The sequence below is a fragment of the Cynara cardunculus genome, assembly GCF_001531365.2.
Source record: "Cynara cardunculus var. scolymus isolate 2C chromosome LG 6, CcrdV1, whole genome shotgun sequence".
In the NCBI taxonomy this organism is placed as follows: Eukaryota; Viridiplantae; Streptophyta; class Magnoliopsida; order Asterales; family Asteraceae; genus Cynara; species Cynara cardunculus.
In genome coordinates, this window is record NC_037533.1 from 1068999 (window position 1) to 1085440 (window position 16442).

General features: G+C 30.3%; 1 protein-coding gene across 5 annotated transcripts in view; it reads left to right on the forward strand.

The window, feature by feature from the left end:
- Positions 1-13499: 13499 nt before the first annotated feature.
- LOC112514556 (MADS-box transcription factor 27-like) overlaps positions 13500-16442 on the forward strand; it is a 24431-nt gene continuing 21488 nt past the window's right edge. For all 5 annotated transcript variants that reach the window (XM_025121084.1, XM_025121083.1, XM_025121086.1 and 2 more), the window contains exons 1-2: positions 13500-13764; positions 14131-14320. In XM_025121084.1, the coding sequence (XP_024976852.1) occupies positions 14139-14320 (182 nt within the window). In that variant the 5' untranslated portion in view covers positions 13500-13764; positions 14131-14138. The remainder of the gene's footprint in view (positions 13765-14130; positions 14321-16442) is intronic.

Below are 16442 nucleotides of genomic sequence, written 5' to 3' on the forward strand. Positions count from 1 at the left end.
ATTAATAATAATAATAATAATAATAATAATAATAATAATAATAATAATAATAATAATAATAATAAGAGTAATAAAAATAAATAATAAATAAAGTTAAATGATGATATATTCATTAAGTTATAATTAATAGTAGATAAAAGGAAATGATTGTTTGACAGTTGTTGAATAATTTGGTGCAAAATGGTTAAGTGGTTTAGGTCCCTCCTTTGGGGAGAGCGGTACGGGCGTACGTTAAAGGCCCAAAAATATTAGGTACCCAAATTTTTCTCTTAAAATACAATAGTAGTCTAAAATAATTTAATAAAAAGAATCCCAAAAATTGTAGCATATAATAAGAGAGAAAAAGAATTTAGTAGATAATAAGAACCCAAAAATAGATCAACTAATTACATTGGAGAAGAAAATAAAAAAATTAATTGGTCATTCATTATATGTTATTGTTTATTGTCTATTTAATTTTTTATCTCCAACAAGGTCGAATGATATTGGCTATTGTTATCTCTATATCCTTGACTTTTTTTGTCTTTCAACAATTCAACGTTAAGATCATGTGCTTGCTATTGCAATGCATTTTTGTTGGATATTTTTATCAATTTATGCTTCTATTGACTATTGCTATTTGGTTATGTCGTTCTAATTGTTTTTGTTGACTATTGTTATCTATTTTTGTTTCTATATAAAATATTTTGCTATTGTTTGACAATCAATATATTGTTCTTATAATTTATAACGTGTTTAATGGTTTTGTGATTAATCGATAAATTTTTTCTACTAGATATATTCAGTAATGTCTCTTATATATATGTCATGTTCCATAAACTTTTAATCTTAACATCTTATTTTAGATGAGCAAAAAAGAAAGGAAAATAAAATTTAAATATTTTCATCAATTGTTTGACTTCTGTATCTTCCATTGGGATTCTACCACACCACAATATTATATTTAAGTGTTCAAACAATCATTTGTTGAGTTTTCATACTATATGTTTAATTCATTATTTATTCTTATTGGATCTCAATGGATCATCTTTTCTTTCATATTCTTATTGATCCTCATTTGTTTACTTGTCCAGAAAACCTTGATAATCTTCTTTATTATTGATCTCTCATTGATCCTCACGATTACTTCATTTACATGAATTCTCTTTTTGTATCAAAATAACACATATTTCTTGTTATGAACTAAAACAATTCTTACTTTTTATAAAAATTTATCAACCATAGTTTATATACTCTTGGTTTCAAATTACCTAATAAGAAGTACGTAATTTAAGTACTCTCTTATATATCTATAATAAAGATAAATAAGATTTCTTTTCTCTGTAAATTATTAGCATTTCTTGTACTCAATTTTATACTAATGAAAAACATTTATTCATACTTACCGAGGGTTAATACAAAAAAATGAGCTTTGACGATGCGCCTTTTAGCGATGACATGTTTCTGCCACAAGTTATTGAGTAACATATTGTTATATACTATTTCTAATGATAAATGGACTTTTAACGACAACAAAAGTCGTTGCTAAAAAGCCTTGTTTTTTTGTAGTGGGCCATGTTTTTACGTTCGCCCAAAGCCTATAAAATGTCAGGAACGGGCCTGAAGTAGTCAGAATTATTAAGAGACTCTCATGATATAGCGCAAAATGAAATATAATTATTTAGTAATTGTTTACCATGAAATTAGGGTTCTGAATGATTAAAGGAGACACATGATACCAAATCATTCAGAGGGTTTTGAAACCATTAAGAAACATATTTTTTTTTTGTCAAACAAGATTCGTCTCTTGACGATTTAGAGACTGCATCTCAATAAAACTATTAAAAGGTAAACAAACAACTCTGAATTCTCTTTACGAGTCTAATTATCCCACCCTTATGTAAATATATAGTTTAGAGAAAGATAGTATTATGTAAAGAATCAAATTGTACGGAACATCAATTATAATCAACTCTCCTTCAACATCTGTGACTAATTTCAATTTCCAAGACTCCACTTGGATGGTTTTACATAAAGAGATCAACAAGTTTATTCACATGGGTTTTGTGTAATGTGTTACTTTTCTGATATAAAACTATAATATTATATATATATATATGTCAAAGGTTCATCTAAAATTATATCATTTTACAATCTAGCTAATCGTTTGTGTTTAAAAGAATTAAAAAAATACGAACATACTGAAAAGGCTAACAAACTAAAAAAAGTTGAAAGTTCATGCAAATAAGAAAGTAAAATTACAATTGAAATTGTAATATAATTTTGAATATAGTTAACTACGGGTTGGTCTAATGTCTACCATACATATATTATAATAACTTAACAATCGTATTAAATTCATAATACAGAAAAACATTGGGTTTATTTGGTTGGGTTGGGTTCAAATAAACTCTAACCCATTTGTAACCCAGTAGATGTAGTTTGACCTGATTTCGTATCAACTATATGTTCGGTTACCTTGGGTTGAATTTTTTTTTTTTTTTTTTTTTTTTTTTTTTTTTTTTTTTGTGTTTTAAGGTTTGGTTGGCTGGGTTGGTTGGTATTTTGAGCACTCCTATCTTCAACAACATCAAAAACAAAAACACCACGATATCTACAAGGAGCAATAGTAACCCCTCCCTAGCTACACGATTCCAACAAAAGAAGGGTGCTCGAGACTTCAACCACAAGGGTGGTGCCTTATTGGTTTGAGCTTAGGCTCCAAAGGTCGAAAATGTCTGGAGGTCCCAGGTTCGAATCCAAGAAAGAATAAAAATCCCCTGTGGCCAAGGAAGTTCAAATGTAATAACTCCAGACTACTCACGAAACGGGTGGTAGTACTAGGATTAGTCGGCTCACATAACGAATTAGATATCCAGGTTAATAAAAAAAAAAAGGATATCCAAAAACATGAACTTAAAAGAGCACAACACTTTCATAAGAGCGAAGGATGACGAGCTTGCTAAATTACTGATTATAAAATATTCTGACCATTGATTGAGTTAATCGGGTTGGTTGGGTTGATACTTTGGTACATTAAAATATTCTTCTAACCTTGAATATGTTATTTCTCTACTCATAATTTATTTTTCATCATCAACCATTTGATACAACCTATCCATACTTCTTACGTATATCACATTCAGTTAATTTTCTCAATTTATATATATATGTTTAAAATTACTGAACATATATACGAATGGATTATATAAAGATGTGTATAGATTGAAAAGATGTGTATATGAAGAGCATACATGATAGTGTTATTGTCTAATGCATATATTAATAGAAATTTAACAATCATATTAAATCCAATAAATAAAAGGATATCGGGTTCATCGGGTTGGGTTGAGTTCAAATAATAGTATCCCAATATCAACCCAATACCTACAGTTTGAAAATTTTACAACTAGATTAAACATCGGGTTGCTTCGGATTAAATTATTTCACACTGAGTTGGATTGGGTTCATCGGGTTTTTAAGCACCCCTGCTTATAACCACCCTTATCCAACACTAACCAACCCATGGATGCAAAAAGTGTTTGAAACAAGATGGACATAAAAGGACAAAGAAATCTTAAATAAACAAATAATCATAGGTAGACCCGAATTATGGTATGAAGATACAAAAATAACACACTTTTTATAATTTAAATTATTATCGTACAAATTGAAATAATTTTTTAAGTCTTAACTTTAAGACCACAAAAGAATTTAATAAGCATCCCATGCTTTTCTTTCCATATTTGTTCACATTTTTTAAGTTGAAAAAGTAACAAAATGATAATTTAATTTAATACATATGATGAGTTGAAGAATCTTGGAATTTTAAGTCTTTATTGTCATTTTCAAATTTCCCAACTCATATTTTTATTTCTTTTAAGATCAAATACATTAAAATAATATATATATATCTATATCTATATCTATATAGGGGTTGGTTTAAATTATAACCAAGATTATTGTGTTAACTTTGTTAATCAATCTTGACCATTGGTTCTTACAATAAAGGGTTGTGATTAATCATGATAAAAAATTAAAATTTTAAATTTACAATTTCAAAAAACATATGTGAACAAAGGGGAAAAAAAATATTTAGGTAATTTTCTTTTTTATGTAACTCTCATATCATTAATTGGGAGTTACAAAATCAAAAAATCTCATTATTTTTATTAATTTATTTTTGTTAATGTAAGAACCATATGAACACACACACACACACACACATATATATATATATATATATATATGAACCATTGTGTCAAATACGAACAAAAATTGACATATATATGAACTTGGATTGTATATCATTTATGAGCACAATATGAATATAATAAGAATAGTTGCTACACGAAAAGTAAATAAATAAAAAAACATGTATGAACACAATATGAACAGTTTGTGAACAATAGTTCCTTCATTATGAACACATTTAAGAGCAAGCCAATGTTGAGATATGCAGCTAGTGTACATATGAACACAATATAAACAGTTTGTGAACAACAGTTCCTTCATTATGAACACATTCAGGAGCAAACCAATGTTGAGATATRCAGCTAGTGTACATATGAACACAATATGAACACTTGTGAACAATTATTTAACAATTACATATGAATTCGAATTCCGATTGTAGTCGTAGACGGTTTTAACATTTTCATTCTCATTGTTGTCAATCTGTTTTCCAATAGGTTTATCCATGTTACTCGGACGATATCAAAATCTTTACAATCGGAAATTCTTTAACAATTACAAAATCAATATCATTATGGATGAAATAAATCGAAATTACAAAAGATGAACACGTATAAAAAAAATATCAATATTACATAATCATCAATTATTGAGATTTTTAGATTTGTAACTCCCAATTAATGATTTGGGAGTTACATAAATRRCAAATTACTTAATTACCCTTGTCATTAATATATGAGTTATATGTGAACCTAAAAAAAATATGGAATATGATTGGTTGAGCTTGGTTAACAAAGATAACACAAAAATCTTGGTTAGTATTTGAACCAAGCTCTCTCTCTATATATATAGACTTGGTATCATGTGAGATCAAAGGTTTTTCGTGAGACCCGTAAGACCAATTCTCAACCCTTGTATTAGATCTACAATTTGAACATTCATAATCACAAAATTGCCACGAGACTTCTCAATAATTACAAAATTGCCACCGTGCAACTTTAGACCATTAGATCATTAGCTTATAAAGTTGATCAATGAACATAAATTGGTCTTACGGGTCTCACGAAAAACCATTGGTCTCACATGATCCCAAGTATATATATATATATATATATATATATATATATATATGGGCCCAATCAAGGAAGAACTGGCTAGTTTGTGGTAACCGTGAGGTCCAATCTCAACCACAAATCAATAGATAAATTAGGAAATTTATAATTTTGGTAATTTTTAATTAAAATTTTAATGCAAAGACATTTTAGGTATTTTCTCTCCTCTCTCATCTCTTCTATCTCCGTCCCTTGCATTAAAATTTTAATTAAAAATTACCAAAATTATAAATTCCCTAATTTATCTATTGATTTGTGGTTGAGATTGGACCTCACGCTTACCACAAACTAATTAGTTCTCATTTGATTAGGCCCATATATATTATATATATTATATATATATATATATATATATATATATATAGTAGTGGTGTACCTGCACGATGCAACGTGAGTGAATCACAATTTTGAAACATTAGTTTAGCTTTGAATTATGAGTTTGTGTGATTATTTTACAAGTCAACTAATATATAAAGTTGAAGGTTAATATGATGTATTAGCAAGATCAATTGGAAAAATAATTGCACACATGTTGAGTTTCTAAACCCATATAAAGTTGAAAGGTTACGGTGGGGTAAATGCAGGATCTGAAACCTTTTATGATATTGTTGCTTCAAATTTCAGTTTACTTCAAGAGAAATAAGAGCTTTGAATTTGAATTTGGTTCAAAATAGGAAACAAATAAAGTGTCAAACAACTTTTGGAAGACCAAACATATATTTTTTCATTTAAATATGGCTTACTTAAATATGAAACTTTGACCAAACAAATAATATGTTTTAAGCATTTGTACAATATGCATAATAGTTTGTACTTAAGAGATTTTTGAATCTCTTGCATTAATTGATAGTACTTTATGCTTTAAGACTTGCAATTAAGACTTTTGGTCTATAAATGCTTATTAATGTAGTATAGATACACACACACACATATATATAAAGGTGAATTATTATGCAACAATTTACATTTGTACAACCAATACAACTCAATCTCAACCGTCCATGAGAGGTCATTTATCATGATTTTGAATATTTATGGAAGATAAACTAGAGTTCATTAATTATGACCAATATTTTATATTAGGAAACAATCAAAACTTTTATGAAATCACATATTCATCAAATTAAATGGACGGTTGAGATTGAATTATATTAGTTGTACAAATGTAAATGATTGTATAATAACCCACACACACACACACACACACACACACACACACACACACAYATATATATATATATATATATATATATATTATAGGAGCGATCAAATGCAAACTACCCAATTTGTACAAACCGTACAAACCACCATTATCCATCGATTTTATTGTTTAATCTTATGAAATTTTTTCATGAAATTGTTTGTCTTGTGAAATTGTTTCATATAATATTTTCTTTTGATGAAGTTGTTTCATATATGGTTATGAAATTTTAGTGAAACTGTTTCATGTATTTCTCTAGAATGAAAATAATGAAAATGAAAATATCCATGATTAATCAACCTCTTATAAGTACAAAAAAATGAAAAAAATTATGATCGGTTGAATGAAGTTTGTATAGTTTGTACAAATAACATGGTTTGCAAAATTTGTTCATAAAGTGTTATATATACTCAATTTAGAGTAGTAACATGAACACAATGATTTATGATTCATAAAAGTCAGTTATATGACCATATGAAAATGGATCGTGCATGAAATTCCATTTGAACATATAAATCGGGCTCGTAGTAATAATTAAAGAAAAAACTACCAATACAATATGAACTATAAAAAACACAAAAACGTCATAATCAACATAATTTTGATTAAAACGAATATAATAACACGTTAATCTATTACCAATACAAATGCTTTGATTATTGTCTTCAGTTCCAGAACTCGAAATCCGATTGTCATCGTAAACCATTTTAACCTTTCCATTGTTGTCGAGTTGTTTTTCAATGGGTTTATCCATATTAGCTTGAACGATAACGAAAATAATTTAATCGACAAACTGCATATACCGTGCAGTTTATGGTTTAACCCAAATCGCACCACAAATACCCCGAGTTTTGCTAATAATTTAGTCGACAAAATGCAAATATGAAATATAATCCCAAACTTCAAAGTTGTAATTTTTTTTTTGATTAACCTGGATATCCAACCTGCTATGCGAGTCGACTAATTCCAGGACGACCATCTGCTTTGCAGATAGCCCGAAGTCACCGCATTTGAACATCCGTAGCCACAAATGTGTATTTTTATTCCTCCTGCGATTTGAATATGAGAACTCCAGCTACTTTTGACATTTGGAGCCAAACTCAAACCAACCAGACGTCACCCTTGTGGTTAAAAGTTGTAATTATTTGAATATAAAAAACCAATTTGGTAGAAGATTGGCATAGAAATGAGATATCTCATGGAGACAGTTTATATCGTTGGATGATTCTCACTGCTTTCGGTGTGATTCTTCAATCTCCATCGTGCAGTGGGTTTGTTCATAGTTTTGCTGCTTTTTCACAGATCTATCTTGTAATTAACTTTTAATTATAATTAAAATTAATAATTTAATTAATATTTCCGTACAACCATTTTTTGTTTTAAATATTATTTTGTATTTTTAAAGTTAATTACAAATACTTAAATTATAGATCTCTAATGTCGTTATAATAAACTAGAAAATATATTATTATGACTAGAAAAATACTCGTGCAATGCAGTGAGACACATCTATTATTTGTATCTGTCGATGTTATAATACGATTTTATGTGTTTTTAATAAAACAATAATGATTTTATTTTTGAATAAAATATAAATTTGAAAATATCATAAAAATTTGAAAAAAATTATATCAATGTTAATATCAAATCAACTATTTAAAAAGTTCTCATTTTTTTATGTAATTTCTTTAATTTATTTTTTTATTGCAATTTAATTTAAGTTTAATAATGAAATAATTTATTTTTGGTTTAATATTATAAATTTTATAAATATAATAATTTAGTATTCAGTTAGAATTCAATGATTATCCTAATTATATTTTAGATTTTTTATATTTAAAATGAGATGTTTATCCTGTACTTGATTATGTTTATCTACAGTTAGTTACATGAATTCAGATATGGAGCTTTAATAAGTTGTATTTACGCACAATCTGCTTGAAATCTTGAGTTTTAAGTAATATGAATTAATAAACAATACTTTACGCACAAAAAATGGGTTTTAAAAGTTTTTGTCAAATGTTTTATAATATAGTATAGATAATAAATTTTTTATTTTTTTTAAAACCATAAAGCAAAATATTTTGAATTTAAAATACAAATTAAATTAAAATTTGCATCATATCTTTAATCATGACCATGTGTGGAGATAATGTTTTAGGGGTGTTTGAGATTGCTTATAAAAACAACTTATTGATTTATTTCGGTGTGATACCGGTAATAAGTACTTTTGAGTGTTTGGATAAACAACTTATACCGGTGCCAAACCGGTAATAAGCAGTTTTTGAAGAAGTTAAATCCTTCTGACTTATAATAAGTTGATAAATGTTTTTGTAAAAAAACATAAGTTGTTTCAAATAAACAAATCCCAAACACCCCTAAACAATTTTATATAATTTATTGAGTCTTTTTCGATAATGCAATTATTGTATAAAGAAATATCAACTTGATATATATAAATTAGTGACTAATTCTTCTGCATGTGATACTATGATGTTAAGTGATTCACAACTATGAAATATTCATCATTGTAGACATGCCAAACACATGAATACATCTGATCGGAAATTCATTTACAGTTCGGACAGTCACCCGTAAAATTTGACCCTACGGCTTCTAGAACATCATATACCACATTTTTCATACTCATATATCAGTAGACATTCAAATACAAGATCTTTATTCATCAATCAGTTTCAGACACCTGGTTTCATTCTTTTAGAAAACAAATACAAACATATGCTCCATAAATCCTCAGATTCAGTGTTTTCTTTCTCCGACAAAAACTAAAGAAAACGCTACATAATATTTTCAAATCAGTGAAACGTGAAATACACCCGTACTCTTTACTTTCCTTGAAAAAAAAAGGGAGTCGTTTTCGAATAACTCTGTATTACAAAAAGATTAATCACCTTTAATCACGTTAATTAATCAAATATTCATAAAAAAAAACACATACCCATGTGGTGATTGGGTTTTAAAATATAAAAAATAAACCACTTGATTGATTGTTATGTACTAATATCTGTGAATCTAAGAGGTTTCTTCTTTTAGCATAAATGGTGTTATTTTTGGAAAGATAAAAGACAAGCAAAGGACAATTTACCATTAAATTTGCCAATTTCAGTCACGCTCCAAATATTTCCAAATTAGGAAACCTTAATTTCTCTGAACAAGAAAAAGCCTCACTTTTATTTATTATATATATATATATAATACTTTTAATTTTTAGGGCAAGTACTTGTCACGTTCACCTGGTCTTGGTCTGCCACTTCTGTTGTTTGAGGAGGTTGGCAAGTCAAATAATAGAGGTGTTTAATTGCTTTAAAAGGACTAAAATACCCTCTTACTTATTATTGTCTCCCTCTATTTTCTTTTCTCTTACAAAAAATGTCCCGAATTAAGTTAAAATAAACGTATTATCAAAGTGCGTGTAATTCGAACTTATAACGTAATATCAGAGTGGGTGTGTCAAAAGATTGAATGTAGAGGCATGCACATCCCTTGATTTTAATGATGCCATGGGTTGTCAAAGGGTAATACCGTAATTTCATTATCGAGATGCGTCATTTTGTGATAGACTAAAATACCCTTCCAAACATAAGTCAACAAGTGTTAGAATGGAAACAATATATATAAACCACAAGGGTGGTGCCTGATTGGTTTGAGTTTGGCTTCAAATATCAAAAGTACCAAGAGGTCTCAGGTTCAAATCCAAGGAGGAATAAAAATCCTCTTGTTGCCACGGAGGTTCAAATGCAATGACTCTGGGCTATCTGCAAAGCAGGTGGTCGTTCTGGGATTAGTCGGCTCGCATAGCGGGTTGGATATTCAGTCTCAACAAATTTTGACTTTTTGCAAGGTTCAAAATTTTGCTTGTTAAGGATTTATCTGTATATGTTGGTATTTTTTAATTCCCTGTATGATTTGTGACTTTTCATATTTGATAATATTTCTTTGTGATAGGATGTTTTCTATTGCATAAACTTGAATATACTTCTTGATTTCTTAAATACCACATCTCTCCTCTTTGACAATATCAATATATGTTACTTACAGTACTGCTTCTTATCATTTGTCAGGAAGGGGCGTGTTTGATTTTTTTTTTTATTAACATGTATATCCAACCCGTTTTGCGAACCGATTAATCTCAAGACGACCACCTGCTTTGCAGATAGTCTGGAGTCACCGCATTTGAACCTCGGTGGCCACAAGAAGATTTTTATTCCTCCTTGGATTTGAACCTGGGACCTCTTGATACTTTGACCTTTGGAGCCAAGCTCAAACCAATCAGGCACCACCCTTGTGGTCACGTGTTCGATTATTTAGTAGTGCTTGAGACAATCTTGTCTTTTCCATATTGCTAAATCTTTTAGAGTCAATAACTTTATGTGAGTAGCTATGATCTTCGTAGTATGAAATGTAAACCTTGATCTAAGATATATGCTTTTTGTTTGGCAAGCATCGATAATGATCTGGTAGTTGCTTCTATAAATATATAATTAACCGAACATAAGACTAAATGTTTTTTCACTCATCATCCATACAATAAGATACATCATGGGATGATTCACCATTTATGCATGTCTTGAAACTACGTGATATGATTTATGGGAAATAATGGATAGTTTACTGAGCATCTAATAAGCAGAGTGTCAGGTCAAATGTGACAACATTTCAACAACAAGCTCTCAGGGTGTAGAACAGTTGGTTCACAATTGTGGTACACTTGCATATATTGGTGATTGTTCAAGTATGGCACAACCACAATGTAGGAGTCACAATTCCTGTGGACATTGAGCTTTTAAGTCAGTTATGTAGCGGGTCTATTGTGTACCTGATTTGCCTCTCACATTACATTGGATGGATGGTGATATGAGCCGACTTAGGGTTTTTCGTTAAAAACCCTTTTGCACAAACATGTTAGCAACACAAAGGTTGACCATTAAAAACATCTTTATTTATGTGTGTTATAAATGATCAGTTATATCATTTTTCTATCGTTATAATAAAAAAAAATACAAATAAATATAGAAAGGATGGTATCAATTATATAATTTCTTAAGGTAGACGCAGACGTGTCTACATAGCTAGAGAGAGAAACATGAAGAAATCATACATACTATGAACAACTTGGTCATTCGAACAAAAAAACCTACTGCTAATCTAATTATCTGGATTCTTTGCTTTGAATTTAGAAAAACAAATCTATACCAATGTGTCATGCACAATCCTTTTCTTAAAGAACAAAAGAATGAGCAATGCATTGCAAGTTTAGGGTCAAGTGTGTAAAGTCATACAAATAAAGGGCCAAATTTGTAATGTACAAGAATATGTTTGTCATTTTGATCATGTCACAAGACTTGGAGGCCTTATATTGTAAATAAAATATATTAAGCATCATTGAAACAATACTAATTTCATATGAAGAGAATAATATTAAATTTCTTATACAGCTTAATAACTATCTGAATAAATTAACGATCACAAAAAATAACTTAAAGCAAGAACCACATGTATTAAAATGGACTTATTTAATACTGAATCACATAAAACTGATATCGTTAATTATTCCCCCATCTCAAATTTCAACACAATGCTATTAATTAACTTAACTATGAAACCAACCCACATAGATCCAATGTATCCTATATGGGAGTAATCTTCTGAGGGGTAGGATCTAGCTAAGGGGGTGTTTGAGATTGCTTATTTGAAACAACTTATTCTTTTCTATAAAAACACTTATCAACTTATTATAAGTCTGAATGGTTTAACTTCTTCAAAAACTTCTTATTACCGGTTTGACACCGATATAAGTTGTTTGTCCAAACACTCAAAAGTGTTTATTACCGGTGTCACACCGAAATAAGTCAATAAATTATTTTTATAAGCAATCCCAAACACCCCCTAAACAAACTTGTTCCTCTAGCCCAAGGAGCAGAGAGTTTGTTTTCCGACTGCAATTTTTTGGAAAGTCTTAGAGGAGGTCAAAACTGTTTGAAAATTTAATAGGTAGCACAAACAAAACATGCTGAATGAGAATGAGCGTGAACATGATATAACTGATATGATTATGAGAATCAATAGATTGATATTACCTTAGTCAATTATATAAACAGTTATGAGCATTTTAGAACTGTGAGTGTCATAATCAACTTTTCTACGACTAATTATTCCCACAAGCCCTTGAAGTTAACAGTCTAACCATTAGCAAAACTTGTTAGTGATCCTAATGAGACTTGAATTGATAGAAGCAAGCTTACACTTGAGTGATCCCAAATGGTGTTAATTTACATAGTCATGAATTCAACACTTGTCACAAAATATAAAAATCATTAATTTTGTTGAAAAGATTAAGGGGTCATTTACCAAACACTTACCCAGTAAGCGTTTACGGTAAAATTCAACACTATCAGTTACTTACCGGACAAAATTTTAGTCTATCAAAAAGTAATTGTATACAATAATTTACCCTGTGGTAAGAGTCGTCGCTCTCACTTACCCGGTAAGACTTTTGGTCTTTGTCTCGTTCTTACTGGATAACATTCTTGATCCTTATCATATTCATCTGGTAAGCTAATGTGACTTGGTAAGTGCTTACCTGAGTAAGCGTTTGGTAAACGGCCCCTAAGGGACTTATATGGTCAATAAAGAAAGATAAAGGTAGATAATTGAAATATAAATATTAATAGTTCAAACCCCCCACAATACCAGACTAGCAGAAGGGCAAAATAGTCAGAACACAAAATCTCGAAACCCTCAAAACAAAAAAGAGCACTACCCTTCAAAAATGAAAAGTCGAGCTTTAATGCTAAAAAAAGCTACCACGTGTCGGTGATCTATAGGATTAGTGTTGTAGAAATCAATAAGAATTAAAAATGTCACAGTTAAAACCTGATTGGGCCACGTGTCATCACACCATTCATTTTTCTAAATCGAGTAAAATAGCACTAGCGGTTTCAGTCATACAAGAGGATGGTTTTGTAGAGAGAGAGTGTGGATTTGATGTTGAAAAGTGGTTTTTTCTAGAGAGAGAAAGGCTTTGTAGTACCTACCATATATGGAGAGAGCAGACACAACTTTCCTTATGTAGAAGACGACTGTTATCTCTTTTGGGAAACCAGAGATACATACACCTATAGATATAGAGATATATATAGATATATATCTATAGAGAGAGAAAGTAGAGAGAGAGAGAGATCCAAGGAAGACGACGACGAAGACTGATTGATTACTTTGGTCAAGTCTCCATTTGTCTGCATCCAAAATCTTCTGAAAGTAAGCAATGATTTCATCTTCGATTTTTACAACTCACACACTCGATCTCTCGTTGACGCACAATTCGTTCATCGTTATGCTTAGATTCGTTGTTTAACTTTTTGAATCCGAGGATTTTCGTTGAAGAAATCCTCTCTCTCTCCCTCTATCTCTCTCTCTCTCTCTCTCTCTCTCTTGTACAGTCTCACTGTATATATCTATACTTATTTGTGGTAAACTTATGTATCTATATACATTTAGCTGTACTCAGATGCACAAATTTATCAATTCTACATGTTTTGTTGTATTATTTATGTGTTTGATTGTAGAATATAGATTTGTTTGTGCGAATTCTTTCAGTAGATTGAATTTTGATTGATAAATTAGGGATCGATATGGGGAGGGGTAAGATCGTGATTAGGAGAATTGACAATTCAACGAGCAGGCAAGTGACGTTCTCGAAGAGGAGGAGTGGATTGCTGAAGAAGGCTAAAGAGCTTGCGATCTTGTGTGATGCTGAGGTCGGTGTTATGATTTTCTCTAGCACCGGCAAACTTCATGAATTCTCCAACACTAGGTCAGTTTAACTAGATCCATCGTTATACTTCTATATATGTTCTTATCTTAATTTTTGTTTCTCATTCATGCATGTTAAAGGACAATTACTTTTGAAAGGAATATTAATGGGGGAATTAGCAAGTATTTATCAGAACTTCCTTATAAAAGATAGAAATGTTACATCATAAGAAATGTTTTGATTGTTATGAAACGAAGAAAGCAACATTTTCCGGTAACATGTATGATGTTATATTTTTAGCTGTAGACATACATCTATGTATTGATCATGTCCAAGTTGATGTGTATTTAGCTTGAGATCATCACAGACCTTTGATTTGGGACCCTTTTTTACTACAATATGGAAATTCTCTTAGAGGGCCTGAAGTGATAATTGATCATACCTCGATCTAATTGGTATTCATGTTGTTCTTTAAGTAGAATAACATTCAACTTATGATTTGTTTCTTAGAGCAACATTCTTTCTTCAGACCTTCAATTTAACCGATCCATAATACGGTCTTGAAGGGCTTCCTCGATTAAGATTCGACCACTTATTAAGTATCTTTTTGAAAAGTGGCTTCATATACAAAATTTGAGTTGAATATATAATATACATATATATACACATATATGTATGTACGTATGTATATTCACACACACATAAATGCACACATACATACATATATACACACACACGTGGATGATCACAAGTTGGTTAAGTCTTGAAAGTGTAAATCTGCACCATCTGATTCTGGTTTAATCGCATATCGTCTATCTGTGGTTCTATCAAGTAAATTTGCATGGGGGAAGTGCATCAGTACTTTGCATGTAATTTAGCACTTAACTATTTATAACAAGTTTAATATGATTATAGTTTTCTTTCCCATCATATATATGTCATTAAATAGAAAGAAAATATGTCATTTAACATTTGCAGGCCATTCAAAGGCACACAATAATGCACAACATGAATAAATTACACGATATAAAATTAAAAATGAGAGCCTCTCGTTATATATATATATATATATATACACACACACACACCCTCTTGATTTTTTTACATAGAGAAACCAAGTGTAGGTGATAAATTTATTTGGAAGACTAGTCATATGCAATTTTTGAGAAGATGATACATTTGGTGAGATGTTTTCCCTTACTAACACAATGCATATATAAGCCTCGAGGAAGACCGAGGTGTATGCCGATCAACAATAACAAAAAAGAACCAAAGGATGTATAGTATGATTCCATATTAAGTTAAAGTTATAAAATTGGTAGTTATCAATTTTAAAAACACAAACTAAATTTATTAAATTTGCAAGAGTCTTCATTTTCTAGAGAGTAATCAAATTACATAGTTTGAAATATTGAAATATGGGAGTCGTATATACAGTGAAAGTTAATCGTATTTCTCCAAAAATCCATACAAAATGTAGTATGATGGGTGTTTCAAAAATTTATCCTAACCAGCGGCAACGTTTGATGTTGTTTTTGAATCCGAACAACGATTTACAAAACGTTGTCTCTATGGTATCTACTCGAATGAAATGAATCCCGTTTTCGTCAAAACGAGAACGGAGGAGTTGTCTTTTCCTTTTGTTGGAGTCTCAAATCGGCTAGACTTGGACTAATTCTCTTGCATATATGTTAGAGTTTCTCCTTTCTTCTCAACGACTCTTTTGGATAGTGATCTAGGGGTTCCACATATTTTTACATGGTATTAGAGCCAACGTCTGCCACTTTAGGAGTGTCGGAATCGATACTCCAACTAACCCCTTCTCAACACCCTCGAATAATTTGTGTCCATCTAGCCTTCCATTGGAGGGGGTGTGTTGGAGCCCACATCGGCTAAGCTTGGACCAATTCTCCTGTATATATATACATATATATTGGGGTCTCCCCTTTCTTCTCAAAATATATTTTGAAGAGTGATATGAGGATTCTACACATTCTCAGACGCTTTATGTTGCTAGACTAGTTGTGTATCCGCGCAATGCGGCGGGAGCCATGAATTTTAACGATTTTGAAGTTCCACTGRTTTTATAAGATAAGATTTAACGATGATATAGGTTACACTTGGTCTTTACATATTAATACAATTTGAATAAATAAGAGTTATGGTTCCAATTACAAACTAT